Here is a 25,833-nt window from a genome sequence, read left to right on the forward strand (position 1 = left end):
TCATAATGGCTTCCCATGCAGATATTTTCATTGCACTTTAAATAAAAATACTCCTGGACAATTAATTAACAGTGCAATATCTCATGGGTCTTTCCTTGTGATATACTATAATCACTTGAGGTAAAAATCTTCATCCCCAGGAGTCTATCAACATCATAGCTGTTATTTCTTTACACATAGGAATGTGAAGTGCAGTTGTCAAGCTCTGCACATTTGAGACTTGAGGTCAGTCATTCCTATTAAAATGTTACCATTCCCTGGCTGGAGAAATACAGGGTTGAGCACGTGAATACTATAGAAGAGTAGTAATCTGTTTCAGGACAAGTACATAGAATAAAAACGAGCTTAAGTTTTTCCATGTGCACCTGGCATGTCCATTTAAATAAAGAACACCAAAGGAAGCATTAAGCTCACATATACCCCAAGCCTGGCTCAAAACCATGCTTGATATTCTGGCAGTTATTCTGGATTTGATTGGCAACTATTTTAATAGGTTAGACACAAGTCCTGGAGGCAACAGGCAACTAGTTCATGGGGTATGTCACTATGACGAGGTGAAAATATAACTGGAGCACATGCAAGCATAATACCTTTGAATTAGGAGGAAAACATTTCAGTGAAGATATGTTTGCATGGACTGTGTTAGTGACAGGGAGTATATTTATGATCTCTAGCTAGCCTGCAAGTACTAAAGATTGATCTGCCATGTCAACATCACTCTGGTTTCCCTGCTGGCTTGAATAAGTTAGAATGTGATCACACTTCTGCTTTGTGATGTTTTATTCCTCATCTGTGTATTACAGCAGTGTGACTGTGTGGCTTTAAGTTACACACTTCAACCAACCCAAACTGAAAATGTATAAACTGCTTCATTTTGACTGTTTGTCAAGAGGTGGTGGGAAGGTGACAGTGGTTCTCAAGAAACCTATATAATCCCTAAACTTAATTTCCACTATGCAAAGTTGTTTTCTTCTTTGAACCAGGAGATAGTCTCAAAATATGCTTTACACTGGTCAGTTCTACGCCAGGATCAAGGGAAATGCAAACTGCAGTCAACGTTTCCTGCTGAAAGTCTTTGGTCATGGTGGATTTGATATAAATGGTGATCAGGACTGTTGTTACATATACTATCCCATAGCGTGTCTTAGCATGTGCTGCAGTTTCAGTGGAACAGTTCTCAAAGCAGTGAGTGGAAAGTTCAAATGAGTATTTATATTTGCCAGTGGGAGGAAAAATAATATTTTTAATAAGAAAAATACAATTGCTTTACTTCAAATGGAATTTAAAATCTCATTGTACCTGATAGCTGTATGTTTTATCTTGAGGCTTTTTGAATGGACACTTTTTATGGAAAAAGTCTCTGAAAATATGATCTCCAGGATGCTATTGTTTTCTCTGCTGTGACGTAAGGCAGGAACACACACTCAGCATTTCTCTTCTTTAGAAGTTTACATTGATTTATTTTGACAGCATTTCCAACCCATATAGTAGCTTAGGACTATCTGTTTGTGCTACCTTCCTATTTTAGACAAGCAATGCTGTGCGTGAGACTGTTAATTTGGCAAAGGGCATAGGTTCACATTTGGTTTTCATAGACTGATAGATTTAAAGGCCAGAAGAGACCATTATGATCATCTAGTCTGACCTCCCACTTCAATCAGGGCACAAGCCTCACACAATCGTTGCTGCAACATGATCGTGACTTCAGCAGCAACATGATCATGAGCTAGACAGCAGCTTAAAAAATGTGATCAGTCCTGAGTTGTCCTCCTCTAGTTTTTAACATTAATTTTTCCAACTTAGACTTCAGTCCCTGGATCATATCATTTTATAGGCATGCAGAGTCAAAATGAAACACCATCCTTAACTGTCTTTTTCAATTACATGTCTGTGATTTCATCTACTTGGATTTATCCCAAGATTATAGGAATATTTATGTTGTATAATTGTCAGACCATGCTAAATGGACAGTAATCATTCTTTTCACTTTATACTGGATGTTGTAAAAACAGTTTCAAAGCATGCATGGAATGTCAAGATCTTGGGCTGGATCTACATTGGTAAGTCAGGAAGCATTCAGCCTTGCTTTTGCTTTTAGAGAGCAGTTTGCATCTACTGTGTTAATATACGTGGAGCCTGTCCACAGGGAAAATGCAGAACAACTATTGTGCTTCTTTACAAAAAACAACCCCAGAGTTTCTAAGATCAGTTTTTAATAGACAGGTAACAATGAAAATTAGCAACTGACAAAAAAAGATGAGAAAAGTCAGGTGCGAATATTTAAGAAATTATGATTTCCCTAGAAAGTTAACAAAAATACAATCATAATTTGGTTTGCCCAACAAAGCAGCAGTAGAAGATACTTGGAATCAGGTGACTCTGCTACTCATTCTCACATGTACTCATCATAATGTGACAGCACAATTTCTTTGGACTTGAAACCTGGCTACAATTCACTCTCCCAGGAATTCTAGTCTACAATAACTGGATTCATTTTCCAGCTCGGCTGGACCTCCAAATCTGGCACTGTAGTCTTACACAACTGGGGAAGATCCTGGTGTGGATGGGAAATGAGGTTGCAACACTTTGGAAAGTCTCTGAGCAAATATGTTTCTGAAATATAAATGTTCAGGCCTTTTCTGAGTCCCCCTATATGGAGTAAAGAAAGAGGGCAGAGCTCAAACTCTGCTTCTGGTACCTACTATCATGTGGTAGCTAAAGTGGCACCATGGTCTGTCTGAGAAAATAATAGGAGAAAGTACTAGAGGAAGATACTGACAAAAGAAAACCTGGGTAAACATACTGCAGGAATCGATCAAGTTTTATGACCTTTAAAACTTTCAAATCAGGTACTTTTGAGAGCTGCCATTCGGTACTGCCCTAGTGAAACTGGAAAGATTGACATTTATTTCAGAAAGCAGCCACCAGGTTCTTCAACAAAAATTTAACAAAGTTGTGATCATGCGTGACTTAAAAAATCAATCTCTTGCATACCAAACTGCACAGAAAAAAATTCCAGGCTTCCCATATGGAAAATTACACAGTTCAAGGAGAGAGAGCATGGGAATGGATTAACTCCAGTTTTTCTAAGGCAACTCGCTTGTTTCGGGGTTTTCTTCCATTTTCACAGTCAGGAAATGCAGAAGATATCAAGAGACCTGTGTGAAGCCATAATAATATATATGGGTTTATATTTATAGTCACTGGATATGAAACTTATTCTAAGATTTTGTTCTTCATCCTATATATATATTTATACAGGAATATAGATTATTATATCCAGATTTTGGGAATAACCTGAATATAATAATCTATATATAATCTATGGGTCAATACATTTCTGTTTCAGAGAAAAATGCTGACTCTTCATGTATTAATGGCTTTAGTTGAAGAGAAATAGCTTTCAGTTATTTAAAATAACTGCAGTTATATATATTCAAAACAACCATTTGGAATATATTTTTTCTTCATAGTATGTATAGGTACCAACTGTTAGTATTTTTTATGTCCAATAATACATTTTTAATTAGATCACTTCAATCAAGAATACATGTTTTCCACTTAAACATTTTAGTGTAAAATATTACAACATGTAAAAAATTAATATATAAGATTAAGAAGTTATAGAAATAAAACTTCAAGAGTATTTGCACATTTGGATTGTCTTAAGGAAGATGTTTTTTGAAGACAAAAGTTATCTCATATAGTAACTGTATATATTTTGACTTTGCATATGAGTCTCAGCACTTCAAAGGGACATCTGACAGCACAGCAAACATGCCTTCACAATTAAGATCGTTCACAGTATGGCTTATGGAAATCTAGGATCCAGAACAAGCAGTTCAGTAAAAATACCTGTTCTTGTTACTCTTTGTTTTAATGGACTATAAAATAAGTGTGGTGTAGAAGGTGTTTTTACAGCCAGAGCTTGTCATACACAATATGCACGGCTCTGCTGGGAAGAAAATGTCAAAATTATGTACTTCAAACACCCATCACACCTCTTGGAAGGGTAATATATGTACAGCCATCAAAATGTTGTGCTTTCCTTGGTGGAACAGAACTGTCTGCCTCCCCGGTGCTTACAGCATCAGCCCTGGTACATGCCAAAATATGTATCATTCAGCAATGAAATAGTCCCATCTTCATTTGTTTGTAGCCATATGCAAGAATGGGAAGGGAATTACACAGCTGCAGAAAGGGAAGGCCAGGAATAAAGTGTTTTAAACCAGCTTGAAACAGGAGAGAATAACAGCACCAGAAAACGCACACGCACACTCTAAATGCGTGTGTGGAGGTGGGGTTTGGGGGAGGATTATACAAGTCAGGTGAGTAGCTGCAGGGACTGGAATGATAGAATAGATACACCAGAGGGAAAGTAGTAGTGTGAAGAAAAGAAGGTCATTAATAAAACATGAGGAGAGTTAAAATTAATGGAAGTCGTGCAGAGACACTCGCAGCCCTTGTCAGGAGAAAAGCACAGGACACACTTCTGGTATTCTCGTTCAGTAACTCCAGGGAGTGGGTCAGAGCTGTCACAGACCTGCTCCTCATGTGCTTGGGTTTCCTTCCTGTGGATACAGGGAGGAGAAGGGAGACTGAAACTTTTGTTGCTAGATCTCAATCTCTCATGCAATAGAAGAGAGCCAGGATGCAGCCTCAGATCTGTGAGCTGGAAAGGACTTTGCTCTACCACAGTTGCAGATATTAGTGGCAGCCATAATCAGTTGATAAACACAGAAACATGCCACAAGTTCTATCTTAAGAACAGTTAGTGAAGGCAGAGTTTGTGAGTAGATATTTCATTCTTAAGCATAGAAAGGATGTTTTTCTTTAGAATTATTTGCTTGAAAATATAACTCTGATGAACTAGGGAATTAAATCATATCTATCAAAGCCCATCCAGCACTGCGAATCCTAAGAAGAAAGTGCTGACCAGCTCGGAGACCTCAGTTAGCAGCAGGCTTTTAAACTCAGACGTTCAACTGAAAGCAGGGAATAAGGAGTCTCAGTTAAAATGTTCTCAGTTAAAATAAACCACTTTTTGGGGGGAGATGTTCTTACCTTTTCTGGTCTTCTCCTTACTCTTTTTTTTTCCTCCTGAATAAAACTATTTGCTTAATCTAGTTATTATAAGGTCCTTAGAAAATCTATTTTCCAGAATTCTATTCTTGAACTTTTTTCTCTCTTGTCTTGCATAGACAAAACATCTAATCTAATCAAACATGTAATGGAACATATCAATATGAAAGTCTCACGTTCGTACCTGTGTAATTAGATTTTTCAAATATTCACCTAAATAATAATTCTTTGAAATGATAACTTTTTTTTCCCTCATTTTAACAGCAAAATTTGGAGAGTAACCTCACCAACCTTATTAAGAGGAACACTGAACTGGAAACTCTTCTGGCAAAACTCATTCAGACCTGTCAACATGTAGAAGTGAGTACTGACCTTCATTTGAAATACTTATAAACTTAATTACATTCACTCCTAGCATTCAGGAGCAAACATTTAAACAAAAAAAAACCCCAACCAAACAAAAAACCCCCAACAAAACAAACAAAAACAAACAAACAAGTGAAGAAATTAATTTAAATAATTGTAAACTGACATAAAGCCTTTTCAGTGATAAATGGTATTCTCAATACAGAAAATCTCCTTTACATTCCTTTCTGTCCTGTTTTAACTATGGTGTGTTAGTATGGCCTCCACCACTGCTCTACTTGAACAGATCACTTACTATCTGTAACGTTTGTCTTTTCGGATCCTTTGTGAGATAGAGAAATATTTACAGGTGGAAAATGAAGGCAAAGAAATAGGAACACCCAGATCCCCAACCTCTTTTAGGTTTCTGTTTACCACTGGTTATGGTTTTGTTTTGTTTTGTTTTTTAATCAGAATTAACTATCTAGATACTTATCAGTACTCAAATGTCATACATGAAATATATTTATCTTCCAAAGAAGATAGGTGGTTACAGGTCTCTTAGTTTCTTCATTTACATATTCTACTCTGAGTATAACAAAAAATCTTTAGCATGGTGGGATCTGAACCTATACTTTCCCCCTGAGAAAAGGTGAAAAAAAAAATCACCCAAAAAAGGCAAAGCAAACAAAACCAAACCAAACAAAAAAACCAACCAAACAAACTAACAAAAACAAAACCAAACAAAAAAGAAAAAACAAAAACAAACAAAAAAGAAAAAACAAAAACAAACAAAAACAAACAAACAAAAAAACGATCAACCAACCAAAGCCAAACATCCCCCTATTCTTCCAAAGAGATAATCCTATCTGTATTTATATCTGCTCCACTTCTCTGGAGCCTCATTAACTTCACAGAGCTCAATAAAACCACAAAAGTGTATCCACAGTATCAGACATGAGGTGAATGGTTTAATTTCTTTATATAGGCACCAATAATGCCAGGCAGAACAACTGGAATGACATTAGTAGGTAATGAGAGACAGAGATAAAGCACATTTTCTTCTTCCATGTCTGAAACTCAGAGCAAACCTCATGAAGCAGATGGGCTCAGGACAGCATAAGGCCTCATCTTCATTGGTGGCCTATGTCCAAGATATGCTAGGTCTGTAAAATTTAAAGTTCCTCCATCTTCTCTGCAGTTCTGCAATATATTACCAGCTCTAAGTTTAGTCTCACAAAGAATCCAACTTGTTCAGCTGGTAACAGATGTGCTACTGTCCCTGGAGTCCTGTTTTAGAAAATTTCTCTGTAGACATAAAGCAATCACAGCATAGTTGTTAATGAATTCCTACCATGTTTTATTCATCAAATTAGTCTAATTAGCATTTAAATTAGCGAAATATTAAGAAATGAGCTTCAGTCAAAACCTTGGACCTCGGCCGTGCTGGAAATTGGGCAAGTGGGATGTGGAAGTAAACTTTAAAGTTATCTCTGTTTCTCAGAGCTCTGTGAAGAGTTCAGATAGGACGTGCATGTCTCCAGCACTGGAGAAGCTGTGGCTTAGATAGATTTTCTGAAAAGTCAGTACACTCCTTTTCTGCTTGCTTGCTCATAAGAGAAATTCATCCCAAGCCAGGAACCCAAATAAAAAAAACAATATATAAGCTAAAACACTAATGATGCAAATTTAAAATTAAAAAATATTTGGAAAAGTTTCCAATGACTGTATTAGTTTTGGCATATGAACTCACTCAAATGTTGAAACTGAACAGGAAGTTAATTTTTCAGCGAGTGCTTTCTTTTTCATTTTAGATATATTATATTACAGATAATAATGTAAAATACATTGTACATCATTCGTAAACATATAAAAACATAGGTTTAAAGACTTCTGTTGCCTACTTTGATTTTCCTTACCTAACTTGAAATAATTTTAATTTTGATTTAGCTTTTGGGGGCTTTAAAACCTGTTTAAAAAAAAAATAGGAAATAAGTTTTCTGTTTCACATATAGTTTGAACTTTGAAAAACAAGCCAGGAAGGAAATTATTATTATTCCTTGTAATAAAGTTACCAAGATTTTATTCTGAGATGTATAAACTTTTGAAAGTCATGCTAATTACCATTTATTTGTAGCTATAAACGGTAACATTTTTTTTAAGCCTTTGTCATGTCATAAGCCAAAAAATTCAATATGACATGAAAAATTAAAAAGGAATGTCTTTTTTTGGCTTTTGATATGGAGCAGAAACTGATGTTTCCAAAAATGAACAACGAACAGGCTCTTTGTGTTTTGAATAAATGAATCCCCGCCAGACAAATCAAATGTTGTCACAAAGACACTGTTTCTCATCAACCAAGTGAGTTGTCAGTGGCTTCCCAGGAACCAGCTTTATGGCAGATTATTGATCCACCCTTACATCCTTCCCAACTGTAATTTCATCTATAGCAAAGGCCAAATCCCAATCTCTCTATTTTAAAACTAATGCTTATTCCTTTCTGAAACAGTTATCCTCACTTTTTTCTCACACTAGCAGGCAAGAACTGATCAGTGATGTTGATTATTTGGAAGCTGGAGGCCTTCCAGCCACTGGGGAGAGGGTATCTGGTTTGGCCTCTCATCACAGCAATGGAGGCACAAACCTTGCCTATTTTTAGATGGAGTTTATCACTTTATGGCAGGATTTATCCTGATGGAGAACCTCATCTTGGGACACTCAGGAAGTTCACTTCCAGTCTTGCATTCCTGTGGGTGGTTCTGGTCATAAGAGCAGGAAAACCTTTGTGAATAAATCAAGCCAAACATGTATTCTTTACTGCTTTAAGTAAGATATAATATTAAGCATTTTATAATAATAATTTTAGTATCTGAATGTCTGCTTTCATGCCTAACATGGATGTATAGTCTGTGCTAATAGCTTACAGTAACAATTTTTAAAATTTCATTTTCTCAAAGAGAGCCACACCCTGAAGTGTGATTGCTTGAGAATGTAACACTTTTCTGTCCCCTTTTCTTTCTGTTTCTTTAGGAGTACACTGACACACTGGTTCTACTCATCTTTCAGACACATCTCTAACACATTTTTTGTTTTACACTAATTTTTTTGTCTTTCCACTTTCCCTTCCTCTGTAATCCTGTCTGGCATTACTTGGTTTTGCAGAAACCCTGAAGGCTGTTAATCAGGAAAGATTTGTTTTCCTTCCTTAGAGACCATGGCAGGTCTACAACCTCATGCTTTTGCCCTGGCTGCTTTCTGCAGAGCACCTCATCACCCAGGGCAGCTTGCGGGGTTGGCTCTGGTGAGGCAGCTCTGCTCCTCACTCTGTGCAGGGAAGGCAGCAGTGGCTGCCTCCCCTGGGATGGCAGGGTTGGCTGCATAAAATGATAAACAGATTCATAGGATAAAATCGAGCCTTCTCCACAAACTGAGAAAATTGAATAGAAATGGCTACTGCTTGGATATATATTTCTTTGTAGTCCTAGTTCACAGCATTCACACATCTGACAGTATCTGCAGAAAATTTTTTAAGGACATTAAAAACTGTCTTGGATAATTTTATCTTTAAATTTTCTTCATCGGCCCTTTCACAAGTCTTCCAAAAACACTGTGGTAAAATTGGGACTGACAGGCCCAGGATACACGGTGAATCCCTGGGTGACAGCATCCCTGTGGCCACCCCAACCCACAGCCAGGTTTCCCTCCATCCTGCCGGGTGCTGGAGTGATCCAGTGTGGCCTTTAGCACACCTGCCCTGCCTGTGAGCACTGCAGCACTGCCACCCCCCCTGCAGGCCTGCCACATGCAAGGTGATGGGCTGCATCCTGCTCTCCTGGCTGTGCCTCTTCCAGCTGTATGCAGCTCAGGATTTAGCCACTTCTTAGTTGAATCAGGAAAGGTTCTCCCCCCTTGGTTTTAGTGTTACAGGTTTCTCTGGCTGACAAAGTGCTGTGTCACAGAAAATTTGCTTCTTTGTCATAATTTCCATTCTATGACTGTGTGAGGTTTCTGTACAAGTCTTTTAGATCACGGCATTCATTGACATAAGGCTCAAATTTGAGCATGAGACTCTTATGCCAGTTACTTTTTTTCTAGGCAATTTGAGTTTTGTTTTTGGACTGTTTTTCTCATCTCTTCTAGGAAATACATGATTAAATGTCTGTTATATAGTCAATACCATGAAGCTTCTCATCTGTTAGACAGAAATATAATCTGAACTCAGCTGGAGGAGAAATTGCAGCAATTATCTAGGGGGGAGGAGAAAGGAAATAGGTTTTGCTTGCAGACAGCTTTATAACATCTGTATTTCAGTCTTTCTGCTTGTTTTGTTTTGAATTCACCAAACGTCAAAGGAAGCGAATTCTGGACAACACTGTAAAATAATCTTTGGTTGTATAAGGAAGAGGAGGCATTTTCCTCTAATTGTGTAACCCTCAATCCGCTGCATCCTTTGCTCTTTGTATGTAATGGAAATGCTCCGTTTCTAGCTCACTTCTGAAGATCTGCTGCAGGCTAAATCTCAGCGTAAAGGTCCCAATCAAAAATCGGGTTTTTGTATGTCAAATGGTGTTTTTAATAGTCATGTTATATAATCAGCTGCACAAAAAGTGGAAAAAACCTTTATTTCACTGGCATAGATACTCAACACTCACACATACCAGATGCATTTATATCAGTGTAAAACAGTAGTGCAAAACCAATGAAGAGAAAATGGCAGAACCTAAAAATCCTGCTGTTACCATTTTTATAGATGGCTGATAAAAAAGAAATGAGCCAAACACGAAAGTTACATAATAATGGAATTTTGAATTTCTGGTAAGATTTCATCTACAAGATAGTTCCTTCAAATTTTGCAACAAAATGCAAAATTTTTGTATGAGATACCTATGGTTTCTCTGTTACTTGAGAGACAGCAAAATCAAAACTCAGCTGTCAATACAATTCCCAAAGGGAGCTTGAACAATAAAGAGGCTTTGTCTGTGACCATAAAAAACAGTGAGTACTTTGTTTTCACAAATTTTCATGGTACTCACTCCTTGAGATTTGGGATTATTTTTGTCAAAACCCAAGTAAACTGAGAAGTTCTCCATAGGAAAATTTAGTTGGAAAGCCTGTATGTAAATCCTGCTGTCTGAAGCACAACAAATGGCCTTCAGAGCCACTCCTTATTTGGAATAAGGAGTCTATTTTGCTGGGGATTTTTGGGGGTTTTTTAGGAAAGGACCAATGGGTTAGATAAGTGCTTACCCTCACCGTGGAATATGTGGGATAACTTGGCAGATAATTTGGAATAGATCTCCACCAAAATTTGCTTTTTCCTCTGCCCCACTATCTTCCATTTTTGTGAAAATGCTTGTTCAGCAGCTCATTTATTTGCTATATTTAAGTGCTAAAAGTAAGTGATATTTTTTTATTTCTGAAATAGACAGGAAAATATGAGTTGAAGGAAACTGGGAGTTCTCACTCACAGGAAGGTACAAATTAGCAAACATGATGATATTCATAAGACCCTAAGATGGGGTTTACAGCACTTGTTTTTTCGCAGAGAGTTTCTAATGAGAGAAGGTACAGGAGACTCTTTCTCTACTAACATTAATTTGATGAAATATGTGGCATGATCTATTTTGATTTCTAATTACTTTCATTCTACATTTAATTCCACTCTCATAAAAGTTGATTTCATTCAATGGAAACCTCAGGTACGCCCTAGTCAGAGTCTAAAACTTTATATAGTATCTGAAAAGAGAAACTTCAGAAATAAAAACTGACAAAACAAGCAGCATGGCATATGGTGATACAGAATATTCATTCAAGGATGTCCTAAATTGCATGCCTAGTAAGCCGTAGCCTAGTAGTCAAATACTATTTCCCTAAAGAATTATTAAATTGATTTTAAAAATTGCTAATGCATAATTTGCCCTAACTGTGGAACTGCAGCACTTATGTGTACATTTTATGTACAGATTAGGCACGTGCTGGAGTATGTTACAACCATTTTTTGTACCTTCCGTAAATTGGAGTCATAGTTATGGTAAGAGGTCACACAGATTGTATATAAACTAATAGCAGATCTTGCCACTGCCTGCTAAGGTGGCCAGTTCTGATTTGCTCCACCTCTTGCTTTGTCTCATATCCAAATGTTCAGATTTTTGTTAGACTGATATTCTTGCAAGAATTTTTCCTTAGACTAGTAAATGTAGCTTCGTTCACTATTAACCACTGGTTAACTAATGCAGCAGGTAATATTTTGTGCCTGCTATCAGAGACTGTAACTTGTCAGTCCAAATGTCAATTTATGGAACCTACTGTCTCTGAGACTTTTATTGTTATGGTGATGCCTTTTCCTGGTCTTAAAATCAAGAGGCATACACGGTTAGAAGGGGAAAAGGGATTTTACCTTGGTATTTATTTTTAAGGATCCTTAGGTGTACACGCCCAGGTCATATGCATCGAGATGCACCCCACCGAGTCTTTCCCTGTGTCTCTGTATCTCTATGTCCCTCCAACACTGGGTATAACATTATAGGTTTTACTAATTAGCATATCTAGCAAAGATTCCCCAATGAGAGGCTCAAGTGAGCCCCACCCCCCCTCCCCCCCCGAGGAACCTTCCCCTGGATGGTTCTATCTTGGTTTACAGAATATGTTCTGGAGAGGACCTTGGGGTCTGAGGCACACTAATCCCTAATTACAAAGTTTCTAAAATGTTTAGTCTCTTAGCTTGACGAACAAGTCCAAGAATGTAGGCAAAAAGCACTAGGAATACAGAAGCTGTAAAAAGGTATAACAGGGGTATAAAAGAAAAGGCAAAAATCTTCATGGCATCAATGGGAACAAAATATTCTTGAATTCCTCATTTTTCTGCCTAACATAAACAGCTAAAGAGTAACTAGAGTGGCAAGGAGACCAAAGGCACTGGTCCTCTTGTGAGCATGTTAAACACTACACTAAAGATGCTGGATCCTGCGTGACAGTTTTAAGTATTGAACTATTGTTTACAAGTGCACTAGTTTCAACATCATGAAAGGATGGGCAGTCCTTTGAACTTCCGAAATTATTTGATAGTTTTTGTTTTTCCACCCTAAATGAAACACATGAAGTGGAATATTTTGCTCAATATGCAACAAAGGCTTAATGTCAGCAGGAAAAACAAAGTAAAAACAATAAATAATTAAATATTGTTCAATTTAAAAGTATTTTCATTATTTAGGTTTAAAGAAAGGACTAACATAAAGTGTAAAAAAAATAAGCAAAAATAATGGGATTCCTATAATTTTTTCCCCCATGGAATTCTGGGGTTTTTTTTGTCTTGGGATTAGATTGTAAATGTCACCAGGGGACTTCTTGATGTCTTGCTGGTTAGTTTCTCAACAATGTGCTTCAAAGCACAGTAGGACAAAAAACTTTAAAACAATACTTCAGTAAGGAAAATGAGTACTTCAGTCTTCTAAAACGGTTTACTTTTAGTCAAGATTGGGGCAGATAGTCTTATCTGCCTGACCCAAAGTGGTTTAGCTATCCTGGCCTAATCGATCCTTCATTCACAAAATTCCTACGTAGCCAGAGTAAACTGGCATATTTTTGCACTGACCTTTGTTTAACCTGCACTGAGACTGCCTCTAAACACAGGTCTCCTGGTTAGAGATAGATGTGGAATGCAAACAAAAACAAAGCCTCTGGCACACTTGAGATGGAAGATGACCATTTCTCTTTTTTTTGCACCATTTCAGAGTAAAGAATTTGTAGAAGATCCATTCAGATGGCAAGCTGATTAATATCACATATTTCCAAAGGCACAGTTTGTCATCACAGATAAAATCAGATTTACGCAGACTAGGGATAAATCTGAAAAAGTTATTTTCCAAGAGTTGCTTTTGCTCTGCAGAAGACTAAATTAAACAACATGTATTATCAAACAAGGATATGAAATAAAGAAAGTTTGAATCCACAACTCTCATTCAGTATGGTCATAAAAAAAAGGGAAGAAATTTTTTCATAAATATACATTAATGACTATCCTCTGTATTTCCATTAAATAAATAAATTAAACATGGATGACTTTAAAATATTACGTTGATGTACTGTAGCTCTATGAAGAAAATTACTCTCTTTACAACATAAAGTAAAATAAACAGGCCTCTCTCTTTAGAGGAGTATAATCCTTTACTTCATCTAGGGACCAAGATCTAGGGATCCAAGAAAATGTGTTCCACATCTACATGACAATGAAGAAAGTTTTCCTAGAACAAATAGGTATCGGCCATTATATGTAAAAATTTTAGATTTTTTTTAATCTCAGTTTCTAGGTTTTGTGTAAGAAGAAATTCAGGCTCAAATATAGAGTGAAGTTATGTGGCAATGATGTAACAGGTTTTGAGTGGAATAATTTGATTTACTTTTCTGGTATTTTTGTCTTCTTGTGAATATACAGTAATTGTTTTCTTGTGAGTATATAGTCATTCTATAACCATCAACTCAAATGCATAAAGAAAAATTCATACCTCTTCTTTGCCTGTACAGCCACAGCTGCAAAGAATTTATTTTTTTAAGGAATTGAGACAATTTTTAAATCATGAAGCTGAAACTCAAAGTCACGTCGCAATTTCCAAGGATTAGACTCTTCCTACAACCTACTTTCTTACATTTTGCATAAACAGCACACGACTAGTAAATAAAAATTGCTCTGGTTTTGATGAATTTATCACAGACAGTGTAGCCTTTAAAAAGCAGACCCCCTGTAATTTAGGATGTCTTATTTTGCTTGTCATTTAGAGATTATTTGCCAAAAAGACACACGAGGATTTCCACTTGTGGAGAGAATTGCCTCATCCATAAGGAATCTCAGGTGGAGAGTTTTGCTCTTGCAAGAAAAATTCTGCTGAGACACTAAAAAAAATCCTTTGTTTCAGTGTATTCATTGAGGAAGTTTTCGTGGGTATGAAACCAGCCCTCTGATTCGGTTTGCTTTTGAATTAACCATAGAAGCTCCACTGTAACCTCGAATCTCTAGTCATTCTGTACTTTTGTGACTTCCCAAACATCTGCTGGGGACTTTGAAACCACCACATTCATTTTCTTATGAGCTAAGCTGCAATTTAACTCAGGTCCCTGAAGATGAAAGCCTAGGAAGCCTCTACAGAGGGCAGAACAATTTCCCGATCAGTTCTCAGCTTGTGGAGCTGGGAACAGCTGGCCTGGTCTCCCCTTTGGGCTGGGAGGCCTTGTTGTTTCCAGCTTCCAGACAGATATTTGAGGAACCCCCATTTTTCTTTATTTTAACTACACCTACTTCCTGAGGCAAAGAGCAACAGTCTCTACCCATCTGTCTGGAAAACTTGGAAAGAAACCTGAAATTTGCAAAGTTGTTGGGTTTTTTCAGTAAAGTATTTGAGGTCTGTGTATGTTACAGAAATGGGAATAAATTCCCCACAAAAGCAGGGGGACTAGAATCTGTCCTTTTTCTTCTTTGTAGACATCATAGCTCTTGCTAAGTCATAAGGCCTCCTAGTCAGTTTTAAAACTGTTTTGTGGCATGGAAAATAAGTTTATAAAAATTATACCAATAAAAGACAGAGCTTTAGGTTCAAAGTATTTCTGGGCATGGATGTTTAAGGAACTGGTTGATGCCAAAACTAAGTGTTTTCATGTCAGTGAAATTTTCTGTAGAAAGATGTCCCCAAGTCTAGCATAAACTCTCAGACAACAGATACATCAGATTAAGGAATCAACATTCATCTTGGGTGGAGGAGGCCCAGACTGAAATCAACCCTCTGTATGATTTGAAGTCTCTCGCAAAGTATGTGACACAGTCACCAGACCTTTATAAGGCAGCTCTCAGTCTCTTAACAAACTCCTTGGAAAGAGGGCTTGTTTTTTAATGTGGAAAAAATGTAGAATGTAAAACCTCAAATATTTTCACCAGACAGAGCTCACATTCCTTGGACTGCCCAGCTGGAAGTTATTGTTAAGGTTGCTGTTCATCAAAGGACTCAAGCAGAAGGAAAATTCTTATTCTGGTATTTTTGTAGCACCTGTACAGCAGAGCCCTGATCCATGCCTGTGGCTCTTTGACACATGACCATGTGCCTTTGGTCTGACATACAACTCGTTGGGAACATGCAAGTAAATAATATTCAGTGGTAATCTCACAAATAGTCCCTTTAGGGCCACAGCTAATATAGTGCACTTAAAATTAGGCATGTGCTCGATTATAAAGTTATTACTGAATCAGAGGCTTTGTGGGCTGAAAATGTGATTAAGGAGTATTTCAGCTTGAGAAAAGCTCCCATATTAAATGTTTGAGGTTTTTTTCATACAAAGCTCAGACATATCATATAATTTTAGAATATTATTTTCATTTTTAACAAGTTTGTCCAAGCTATAAAGTTGGAAATGTCTTCAAATGGAGTTTATAAAAGAGTATACTTTTCAGATTTCAAAGAAAAAGAGAAGTCTGCAGTCAGTGCATTAAGAAATCCAGAGATTTTTTCCAGGCATTTTGTTTTTCTTAGTGTAGAGCTTTTTAGGTTAAGATCCAATTAATACATTATTATTCAAATCAACCAGAGCATTAAATGAAACAATGTTGACTTAACCTTCCTGTAACTCTGTGTTTCAAGACAGTTATCCCAAAAATTAATTAGGTCTGCTTGACAAAGTAAATTGGTGATGTAAGTGGTGCTAGAAGTAACACTTTGAGTGGAAGCTACTCAAAAATCCCATGAAGTGTTACCATAACTAAGCGCCAAAAGTGTTACTGTAATTAAGTGCTGAAGTTGGCTGTGGCGTGAGCCGACCTTGGTATTGATGCAGGAGCTGTGCCCGCGTGCAGTGGATGTGATCGCTGCCTCTGGCTGAGCCTGTGTAGGATTCCCTGCTCTTTGGTGGAATTTCAGTCCACTAGTGAAACTGAAATCAGGGCTGGGAAACTGGTGCACAGTACAGCTTGTTGAAAGCAGCTCTGCAGAGTTTCATGCCAAGTAAGATGCGCGATGCAGCTGAGGTGGTGGGACACCAGGAATAGAGGGAATAGGAGGAACAGTGCTGATTGACTCACTTTTCTAGGTTACCTGAGCTATCAGTGAAGAGACAGTGGCACTGCTAGAGGATTTGGGTGAGCTGTTTCATGCTCCATCTCTCCTCATGGACTGTGGTGAGAAGCCAGGCAGGGCAAACAGCAAATGTAAGAAGATCCATGGGCACCTAAAACAGCATGGTGGGAATACATTCTACATCTTCATCAACACTTGCCAATACATATGACCCCTTCCAGAAACAAGTGTATTCACTCTTTATAATCTTGATGTCTTGATTAATAATTAAGCCTCTAAAATGTGCAAACTAATTTTATGAAGATTTGAGATGTATAATCCAAAACCTTGATAAAAGCAGGTCTTTATAAACAAGTCCCTCTTTGCCTGGAGGACACTGCGTATTTCACATAAGAAGGTTATTTGTAAAATTGGTTCTGGTCCAAATTTAGATATATAAGCATTTGCTTAAGCTTAATGAGTTCCATAATGTGCTTACAGGTAAATGCATGTTTAAACACATTGTTGGAAGGAAAGAAAAGAATACTGATGCAGATCATGGGGCTCGTCAGACTGAAAAAACAACCAAGAGGTGCAATATAGTTACTTGTCACCTGAAACTATTCCCCATTGTTGTTCACCACTGACTCTTACTATCCCAGTGGAAAAGGTGACATGGCTGTAGGGGCAATTAGCCAGGGCTGAAAGCTGTTTTACCTTCTTACCCTCTTTAAGCAAAGTGCAAATGGGAACATAGCTCTGAAATGTCCTTTCTTTTTTTTCTTTTTTTTTTTTTTTCTAACATGATTAGAACTTTTTACCTTTTTCTCTGACTGTGTAAGCTATGTGTAAGCTAAACATGCAACTGCTGAAGGGGAAGTACTTTTTTCTGGTTGTACAGAATATTCACTTTTCATTGAAAAAGTCAGTCTCCTTCAGAAACAAAACATATTCATCCAAGAACCCAAACTTTTCTACTATAGGTTTTGTTTTCTTTTTTAAAAAGAAGTCAACATTTACTATAGAAAGCTAATATTTGCACTAAAAAAGTGCTTTTTGCACTAAAAAAATTTCATTTCTTCATATATTTATACTCTAGAAAACTACATGAGTGCATTATTTTCTATCTGATTCATTGCTGAGGCAAAACAGGAATAATTAAGACAGCCAACACATGCTTTGGTATAGTTGGATATTTGGTAATTTGAATCTTTCAGGAACCAATATATGGATATAGATGGTATCAGTAATTCACTGTCCTTTCCAGTAAAAGGACTTGGGATCATTAAATGCAGCTGGAAGGAGATAGGTTCAAATCCATCTAAAAGGAGGCAGTTGTTCACTGTGAGTTAAGCTGTGGTGCTCATTTCTGTAGAATGATGCAGATTCCCAACACTTCCAGGGTTTGAAGGAGAGACTAAATAAATACACGTAATATAATTATTCTGAGTATTAGTAATGATGTTTAATTGTGTCTGGTTCAAGAAGACTGAGCTGCAACTGGTTGGAGGACAAGAAAACATTCGTGGGAGTCATCACACACGTTGGTACTCCTTTCCCCCTAACGTTGTTTACTGACAGATGCTGGCACTAACAGCAGTGAGAGGGGATACTGCACCAGATGGACTCTCTGATCCAGTACTTGTGCTCCTAAGAGCACTGGTGTTCACTGCAGTGCTTTATGTGGCTGCAAACTGTGACGTGTGAAGCACCTCCTGAAGACACCTCGCTTCTCACTGATGTGTGTTAGAGCTGACACCACTCAATACTCACCAGAACAGACTTCTCACTGGAGTTAGAAATATCCGATTATCTATTTGCAAGTCCTGCCTCTTGCAAACAAGATATTGAGATTCAATTCAGTACTTCACAAAATCCAAAAGAGGGGACTTAAAATAACACAGATCATACATGGAAAAGAGCAAAAAAAAGCCAACCCAAACATTTTAGAAATTGCGATTTTTAAATTAGAAAATGGAAAAGGAAAATGTCAAAAAAAGGTTTTGCTAATCATAATGTTTTACTTCGTAGGTAAATGCCTCCCGCCAAGAAACCAAGCTAATGGAAGAATGTGACCAACTCATTGAAATAATCCAGCAAAGACGACAAATAATTGGAACCAAAATCAAGGAAGGAAAGGTAAAAGCTTTAATTCTTTAGATCACAAGTGGGTCAACACTGTTTCCTTTTGATTGCAGCTTTTTTTACTGCAGATATTATTAGCAGAAATTTGTGAAAGTCCTTGTGTAGTCCTTGGCTACTGCTACTTTCATGTAAAGAAGAATGAAATCCTTGAAAATTAGTATGCTAGACCTCAACTGTTTATTTGGAATTTCTTTCACTACAGGTGATTACAGATTTTAAGGATAAAACCAGAAATGTGGTCATGAAGGCTAAATGACAATTAAATTATGTCCACTTAATGTTTCCTTCACTCTGTTATGTGCCTGACAGTATTTCCCCCAAAGTTTTAACTTTAACAAAATGTCACAGCATATAGAATCGTCTTGCAATTATCTTTTTTTTTTCCCTAGGTACTTCAATTGTTTATTCAAATACTATTGCATAAAAATTTTTTTCCAGTCATTGCCATTTGTGAGAATAAGAAGTCTTAACTTATTTACAAAAAAATATATTCAAAAGTGTGCAAGAAATTAAATTAGGTGTGCATTTCTAAGTCCTGAAGTTCCATGATTATGAGTAGCAAACACATTGAGCAGGAAAAATCTCTGATATTGAAGTTTCAACATCTTTTGCTAGCTAACTGTTAATTCATAAATGCGTTAGAGTTGAATTTATGTTTTTATTTTCTACATACAAGGTGTTTACTGTTTAACTCCTAAACTAACTAAGCCAGATATTCATTCTTCTTGTGTGGGAAAAGCTCAGCAAAGGAATAATGTCAAGCGCAGGTTAAATGGTTCATGTGGCTGTCAAGATATTCCAATTAACTTGAAATGAAAGGCCTGTAGGCAAGGGCTAACTTATACACGTTTGAAACCACAGGTCCCGTACACTGTGTGACAAAACCTGAATTTCCTCATGCTGTTAACAAAATATAATCCCCTTCAAATGAAGTAGATGGCCTTCTTCGTTTTTGTTTCAGCTGTGTTTCTCTATGCAGAGAGACCAGATGTGCTGCCAATGAAGTAGAAAACTTACTCTGTTGCTTGCAAAGATATATTCTAATTTCCACTAGCATGGAAGATTTTTAATACAATTGACTCCAAATTTATTTGAATAGAGATGTTATCAGAATCTGTCCCTGTTCTTTGTTCTGTTTTGTTGAACTGAAAGTTATATCAGTGGAGGTCCAGTTAAGATCTGGAATGCTTTGACTCAAATGGGGTATATGTTGAAAGATTTCAGGGTCTCAAGAGACCCATGTGAAAAGCCACAGGAAATTCTGCCCAAGGTATCTTCCTTTAAGGGGACCTATGGCTAAGGGTCTTTCTGGAAGGTAGAGCAAGACAAATTTCTCTGTAGGACTGTAGGTGTGGCTACAGAGCTGGAAACACTCACATACTAGGTTCTAGCTGTGCCTGCAAGGCTGCAGATTCAGTTACACAAGTTTGAAAACCCTGTGCAGCTCCATGCTTAACCTCGCCTATCACACAAACCTGATAAAAACCCACAGAAGATGTGACAGGAAAGAAGGAAATATCAACTAGGTAAGATAATCCTAGGGCAGATGTCATTCCTACCATTGCAGAAGTGGGTGGGGAGTGAGTGAGATGAGACTCTTCCTTTTTCAATTTATCATCTTCATCTTCTTGAAGATATAAAAAAGAATCAATCAAGTCAAAAATATAGTTCATATATAGACATCACAAATCATGGCATGCCTTCTAGTGCAAAAAATTCACAAGTTAACATTTATTTCATTTCACTGTTTGCTTGTTAATTAATTAGTAAATAAATAGATAATTTTTTTAAAAAAAGTGGAAGTGAGCCTTTCCCTGGTTGCACTGGTGTAGACTGAATTGTAATCTCTGAAAATGCCCAGTTACAGGAAATATTATGGAACTAGTTCATCCTAGAAGCTGATCAAATCATTAGCAGTACCAAAATCTGTGCATTCCAAACATTTTCTCCTCTTTTTTTCTTTCTATCTTTAAAGAGATACAAATGTTACATGACACAAATCATTTGGCCAGTATCTTATTTGGAAAGTTTTTCAAGAATGTCTATTTTGCTACTTGTTTCTGTTGTCAGATACATGCACTAAGATACCCTCATCACTGCTTAGGATGCCAATATATCTGAAAGACAACTCAGCAACTTCATTAGTTTGTGCCCTAATTCCTGAGATTGGGAATGTTATCTTGATTATAAATTTGGATATTTCTGCCAACCCACCTGGTTGTTAGTTTCCTCATTTTGCATGTAACTGGGTCTTAATGTGCCTTTCTAAACTCCAGAATTATTTAATTTCCTTCCTATTTCTTACTCCTGTTAAAACTATGATCCTGATGTGATAACAAAGGGAAGGACTTTCAGGAACTATTGTAGTTCCTGAAAGTTTTGTTAGCCAACATTGTCTTTAAACGGAGGACTGTGCCCTTCCTTAACCTTTCAGCTAATGATTACAGTCACATCTACTGTGTTTATCTCCAGCACGTATGTTTGCAGTAATAATAATCAGCTCTCCTACACTACTGTGCTTTTGTCCAGTTAAAAATATCCAGCAAGAAAACACCCTGTTTTACTAAAAGCACATAATGAGAAGGTCAGGCATGTATTGTTAATAGAATTGAAGTCTTTTTCTGTTAAGATTTATTTTCAGATTTTTTTTGTTATGAAGCTTACCTAAGTAATAGAAAAACAGTAGTTAATCTATAAGTAGCCTCTAACACAGATCTCATAATTTCAGGGAAATGGTTATCTAAATAGCCCTTAGTTATCATGTAAGCAGAAATTACCAGGAAATGACGTTCCTTCTGCTGGAAAATAGGCCAGCTGTGCTTGTTTTGGCTCTCTCCTGTTGTTTTCCATGTGGAAAATATTTAGGCAGAAAGGCTGTGCCTGTCCCTTATTAAAAATATTACATGGCTAGATGGAGTTCACCACAAAGCTTGTGTGAAAGAAGCTCTTGTCACCAAAGCCATTCATCCTAACTGCTCCTTTGCCCAGCTTTGCTTCTGAATTGCAAACTCAGTCATGATTTGTGACCTTAGAGACATGACTGCTTTCCTGTGTTTCCACTCAAGGTGGTGAGGTTGAGAAAACTGGCTCAGCAGATTGCAAACTGCAAACAGTGCATCGAGCGCTCGACATCCCTCATCTCTCAGGCTGAGCAGTCGCTGAAGGAGAATGATCACGCTCGCTTCCTGCAAACAGCTAAAAACATCACTGAAAGGTAAAGGAGACACTCCTCTCAATGAAAAGGAAAATCACACTTTAAGGCAGCTGGATTGTCATAGTTGCTGTATTATCTTGTCACATCACAGGTGTGGTCAAAGGCAGAGGGGCAGTTGACATATTCCCGCAAAAGGCTAGTTCATGCTGTACCAGAGTGGGAAGAACCTCACTGTAATGCTAAATCAAAACATCCCTTTGAGAAGAGGAGCAGTCAAAAGAGGGTGCAAATTAAGAGCTAGAACAGTAACACCGTGCACAAGTAAAAGAGGTAGAATGGTTGCCAAGCAGAGGTCTGATGTTAAATACACTAATAAAAACAGGTTTGTGGCTGAAATTCCTACTTCATGAAAAATTCTGAAATTGATAAAGAAATCAGGCAGCAAGTACATGCCTTAGAAGAAACTGGGAATTATCTTAATGGATTCATATTCTTCACAAATAGCAAGCTACAAGATTATGAAGTGTGTAACTTTGTGTACCTGCACCATGCATCTTGAAGAGATGGAGATTCAACAGTCCAAGGGGTTTGGAAGTTACAGCAGTTGGTGTGTTGGGTCCCTGGGTGCAGGCAATTTCTACTCCTTTCAGGATCCTGGCTCCTCTTCAGCATGCCAGATATATCAAGGATCTCAAAGATAAGTACCATGCTATCTGAAAATTTGGTCTGGTATTCAGTGCAATGCTGTGAATGCTGAAACATTCCCATTGAGTTTTTCTGATGAAAAAATATTCTGCTCTAATATCAGCTGTTTAGAAATCAATCAGAAAAATTTTTTTAAAAATTTAAAAAATTTAAAGAAAGGAGAATATGGACAACAAAGAAGAAAGACATCAAAAGTAGGCTTTTTATTAATTTTTTTAAATAGCTGGTTTTTGTATTTCCGGGTTCACATTATAACTTCACATTTTCCAGCCAATTTCCCCCAAATACAAAGCATGAAATTCTCTGCTCCTATTATATTTTGGGGGTTTTTTAACTCTATCACCTACTCTGGTGTGCTGTATCAGTCTTCATCAAAGCTAATTATCACTTTATAAATAAGCCAGCAACACTGGGTTGCCTGTTACAGGTTCAGAGACATGAATATCAGTTGAAAAAGGCAAAGCCAGGCAAGGCCAGGCAAGGCAGTGAGTTATATGTTGTCTCTCAGACCGTGGTTTGTATTCTGTCACCGAGCAACATTATGGCATCCCAGTTGAAGCCAGTAGTAAAACTACAGGTATCAAAAGCTGAAGGTGGGGGTTTCCCCTTTTTTTCAGTATTCAGCAGAACCAGCAGTAGGGCAGAAACCTGTGGAGACACAGAGCTTTGTAACTGACTACCAGGGAATATTCAGAGAAGCTCCATTTTGAACTTGAACAGTGTGAGCAGTTGCATCATAAATACAATCACAGGAGAGACACTGGGAGAGCAGAAATGAGACAAGCTGACATATGTGCCCAATCAAACTTAATTCTTGGCTATCATAGATTGCTGTCTGTAATGAGATGGCTGTGAACACCCTGAAAATCAGAGAATCATTCCAAGCAGTGAATAAAACTAAGGGTAAAAAAACCACCAAGTGCTCGCAGACAAATTGCAAATGGAAAAAGAGGCAAAATTGGATTGAAAAATTATTCCTCACAAGTAACTCTCTTAGTTCTCATGTGGTGAGCAACATTTTGTTTGCTTTTAGGCTGCTCATGTAACAGTCTCACCAGGGCTCAGAGCTCCAGTAGCTAAAGCAGTCTCCTGAAATCATGCTCATTGCATTTCCTCATCCACACATTTCAAAGTAATTGCAGTATAATATTCTGTTTTAAGCACAACAGGCAGCTACGCAAGCAAAGTCATTACATACACTCTGATTATTTAGGCCGTGCATTATTTACAGTAGGTGAAATACATTTATCCTAGAAAAACCCTTTCCAATCAAGTACAGTGTCAGTGTTTACAGTGTCAACAGTAGGGAGAATTACAGGACAAAATTCAATCCTCTGAACTTAATATGGCAACATGCTGTCTGAAATATTGAATTGTTGTTGTCCTCAAAAACTGACTGTAACACATGTAAATACAGAGCACCCTTTGCATATGCCCAAACAGTCCAAAAATACCTGGTGATATTAAAAAAAACCCAAACGGTCCTAGGATCTACTTTAAACTAAGTTCTACATCCACAGCTGCAAGAAAAACAATGCTGAAAACTGACTGTAACAAGAATATTTACTAGGAAACCTCCTCAGCTCAGCTTTTGAAAACTATGCTGAAGACAATGAGATGTACAGCTCAGTTTTTGATTTTCCTTATTGTATTTTCCTAAAATATTACACCAAAAAAAAAAAAAAAAAGAAAAAGTGGTCCTTAGTCAACATTCGTCCTGGAGTCATTTCAGTCCTGTCTACAGAAAAATAGTACTCTAATTTGGGAAAATTTTAAATTGAAGCAATAAAATACTTTGATTAGATGTGTCATGAATGACGGATAACGCACGCATGGTTGTCTGTTTACCTCCAAACTGAAACATTTGCCCAATTTCTGTTGTGTAGCAAAAGATTTAGTGATCTCTCTCCTCAGACCAGTCAAACTTTCTATAAACATATGTAGTATCTAGGTCTCCAGAAATATGCATTTTGAGATACCAGGCTGAAGGGTCTGAGAAATGCTTCTTCATGGCATTTTTCTTGTGAAAAGTTCGTATCTTTGTATTATTACATCTGAACAGAGAAAATGTGGATGTAGCTCCTGAAATGAGGTAGGCAAGGAAACTTTTTAGTTTTGGAGGAAATATAAGTCTGCACACATGTTTTGCAGGGAAAAGCCTTTTAAAATAAACCATGCTGACATCTATTTGTTTTATCTCCCTCCTGTGCCTTTTGAAGTTAACAGCAGTGTGCTGTGCTGAACAGCTGAGGAGGTGTGGGGACTGCACAAAGCCCTTGGGACAGCAGTGCCAAGGCATGCCTGGAGCAAGGAACTGCTTGGGAAAACAAGGGTTGGGAGAGATGCAGCATCTGTTAGAATTGCTTAGAACTCAGTTAATTATAGTGCTCTTTCTTCTTTGGTTCAATGGGTGATTAAAAAGAATTCAAGGTATATTGTTGCTTGACCAATATTTTGTTAAGATCTTACCTGACACTGCATGTTAGACCTAAGCTCAATAAAAAAAAAAAAAATTGGAGATCTTGGTCTCAAAAATAAAAGTGGAAGAAGAAGTTCCTAACTTAATAAATATTTATTTTATAAATAAAATACATGTGGAGGCTTTTGCCAAGCTTTTTGAGAAGCAATAACAATCATATTGATCAGGTCCACCTTGATATGAAATTCGTTTTGCCTTGAGGGCTAAAAGACATTTTTCTTTTCATTACAGGGTTTCCATGGCAACTGCATCCTCCCAGATTCTAATTCCTGAAATTAATCTCAACGATACTTTTGATACTTTCGCACTCGATTTTACCAGGGAGAAGAAATTGTTGGAATGCCTTGATTACCTTACAGGTACTTTTTTTTCTTGAGGTGCTACTATTATATATTCCTCATAAAATAGTAGTGATAGGATTTTCTTCAGTCCTCCCTGTGTTTGTGACTTTGGCTGATTGTCAGGTGCTCACCAAGCCCCTCTCACTCCACCTCCTCAGTAAGGGGAGAAAATTAGATGAAAAGCTCATGGGTTGAGATAAGGACAAGGAGATCACTCAAGAATTACTGCTACAGGCAAAACAGACTCATCTTGAGGAAGATTAATGTAATTTATTGCAAATTAATTGTAAAAGTAGGACACAGAAATAAAAATAAATCTATGAAAAAAACCTTTCCCCTGCTCCCTTCTTCTTGGGCTCAGCTTCATTCCGTGCTCTTGTACCTGCTCCCCACCAAGTGGCACATGGGGATGAGGAATGGAGGTTGTGGTCAGTTCATCACACATCATCTCTGCCATGCCTTCTTCTGGTGCCCTTCTCCTACTCTGGCATGGGCTTTCTCCCATGGAATGCAGTTCTTCATGGACTTCTCCAACATGGGCCCTTTCAAGGC

At 37.4% G+C, this 25,833-nt stretch overlaps 1 protein-coding gene across 7 annotated transcripts in view; it reads left to right on the top strand.

Annotated features, from left to right (window-relative positions):
- The window catches only part of MID1 (midline 1), a 242,505-nt gene that overhangs the window by 193,263 nt on the left and 23,409 nt on the right, over positions 1 to 25,833 (top strand). For all 7 annotated transcript variants that reach the window (XM_042037855.1, XM_042037881.1, XM_042037843.1 and 4 more), the window contains 4 exons: positions 5,347 to 5,442; positions 18,489 to 18,596; positions 21,668 to 21,816; positions 25,172 to 25,299. In XM_042037855.1, the coding sequence (XP_041893789.1) occupies positions 5,347 to 5,442; positions 18,489 to 18,596; positions 21,668 to 21,816; positions 25,172 to 25,299 (481 nt within the window). The remainder of the gene's footprint in view (positions 1 to 5,346; positions 5,443 to 18,488; positions 18,597 to 21,667; positions 21,817 to 25,171; positions 25,300 to 25,833) is intronic.

The sequence above is a fragment of the Corvus kubaryi genome, unplaced genomic scaffold (genome assembly GCF_017639235.1).
Source record: "Corvus kubaryi isolate FWS band 111438036 unplaced genomic scaffold, C.kubaryi_AGA036_p1.0 133, whole genome shotgun sequence".
NCBI classification, from domain to species: Eukaryota; Metazoa; Chordata; class Aves; order Passeriformes; family Corvidae; genus Corvus; species Corvus kubaryi.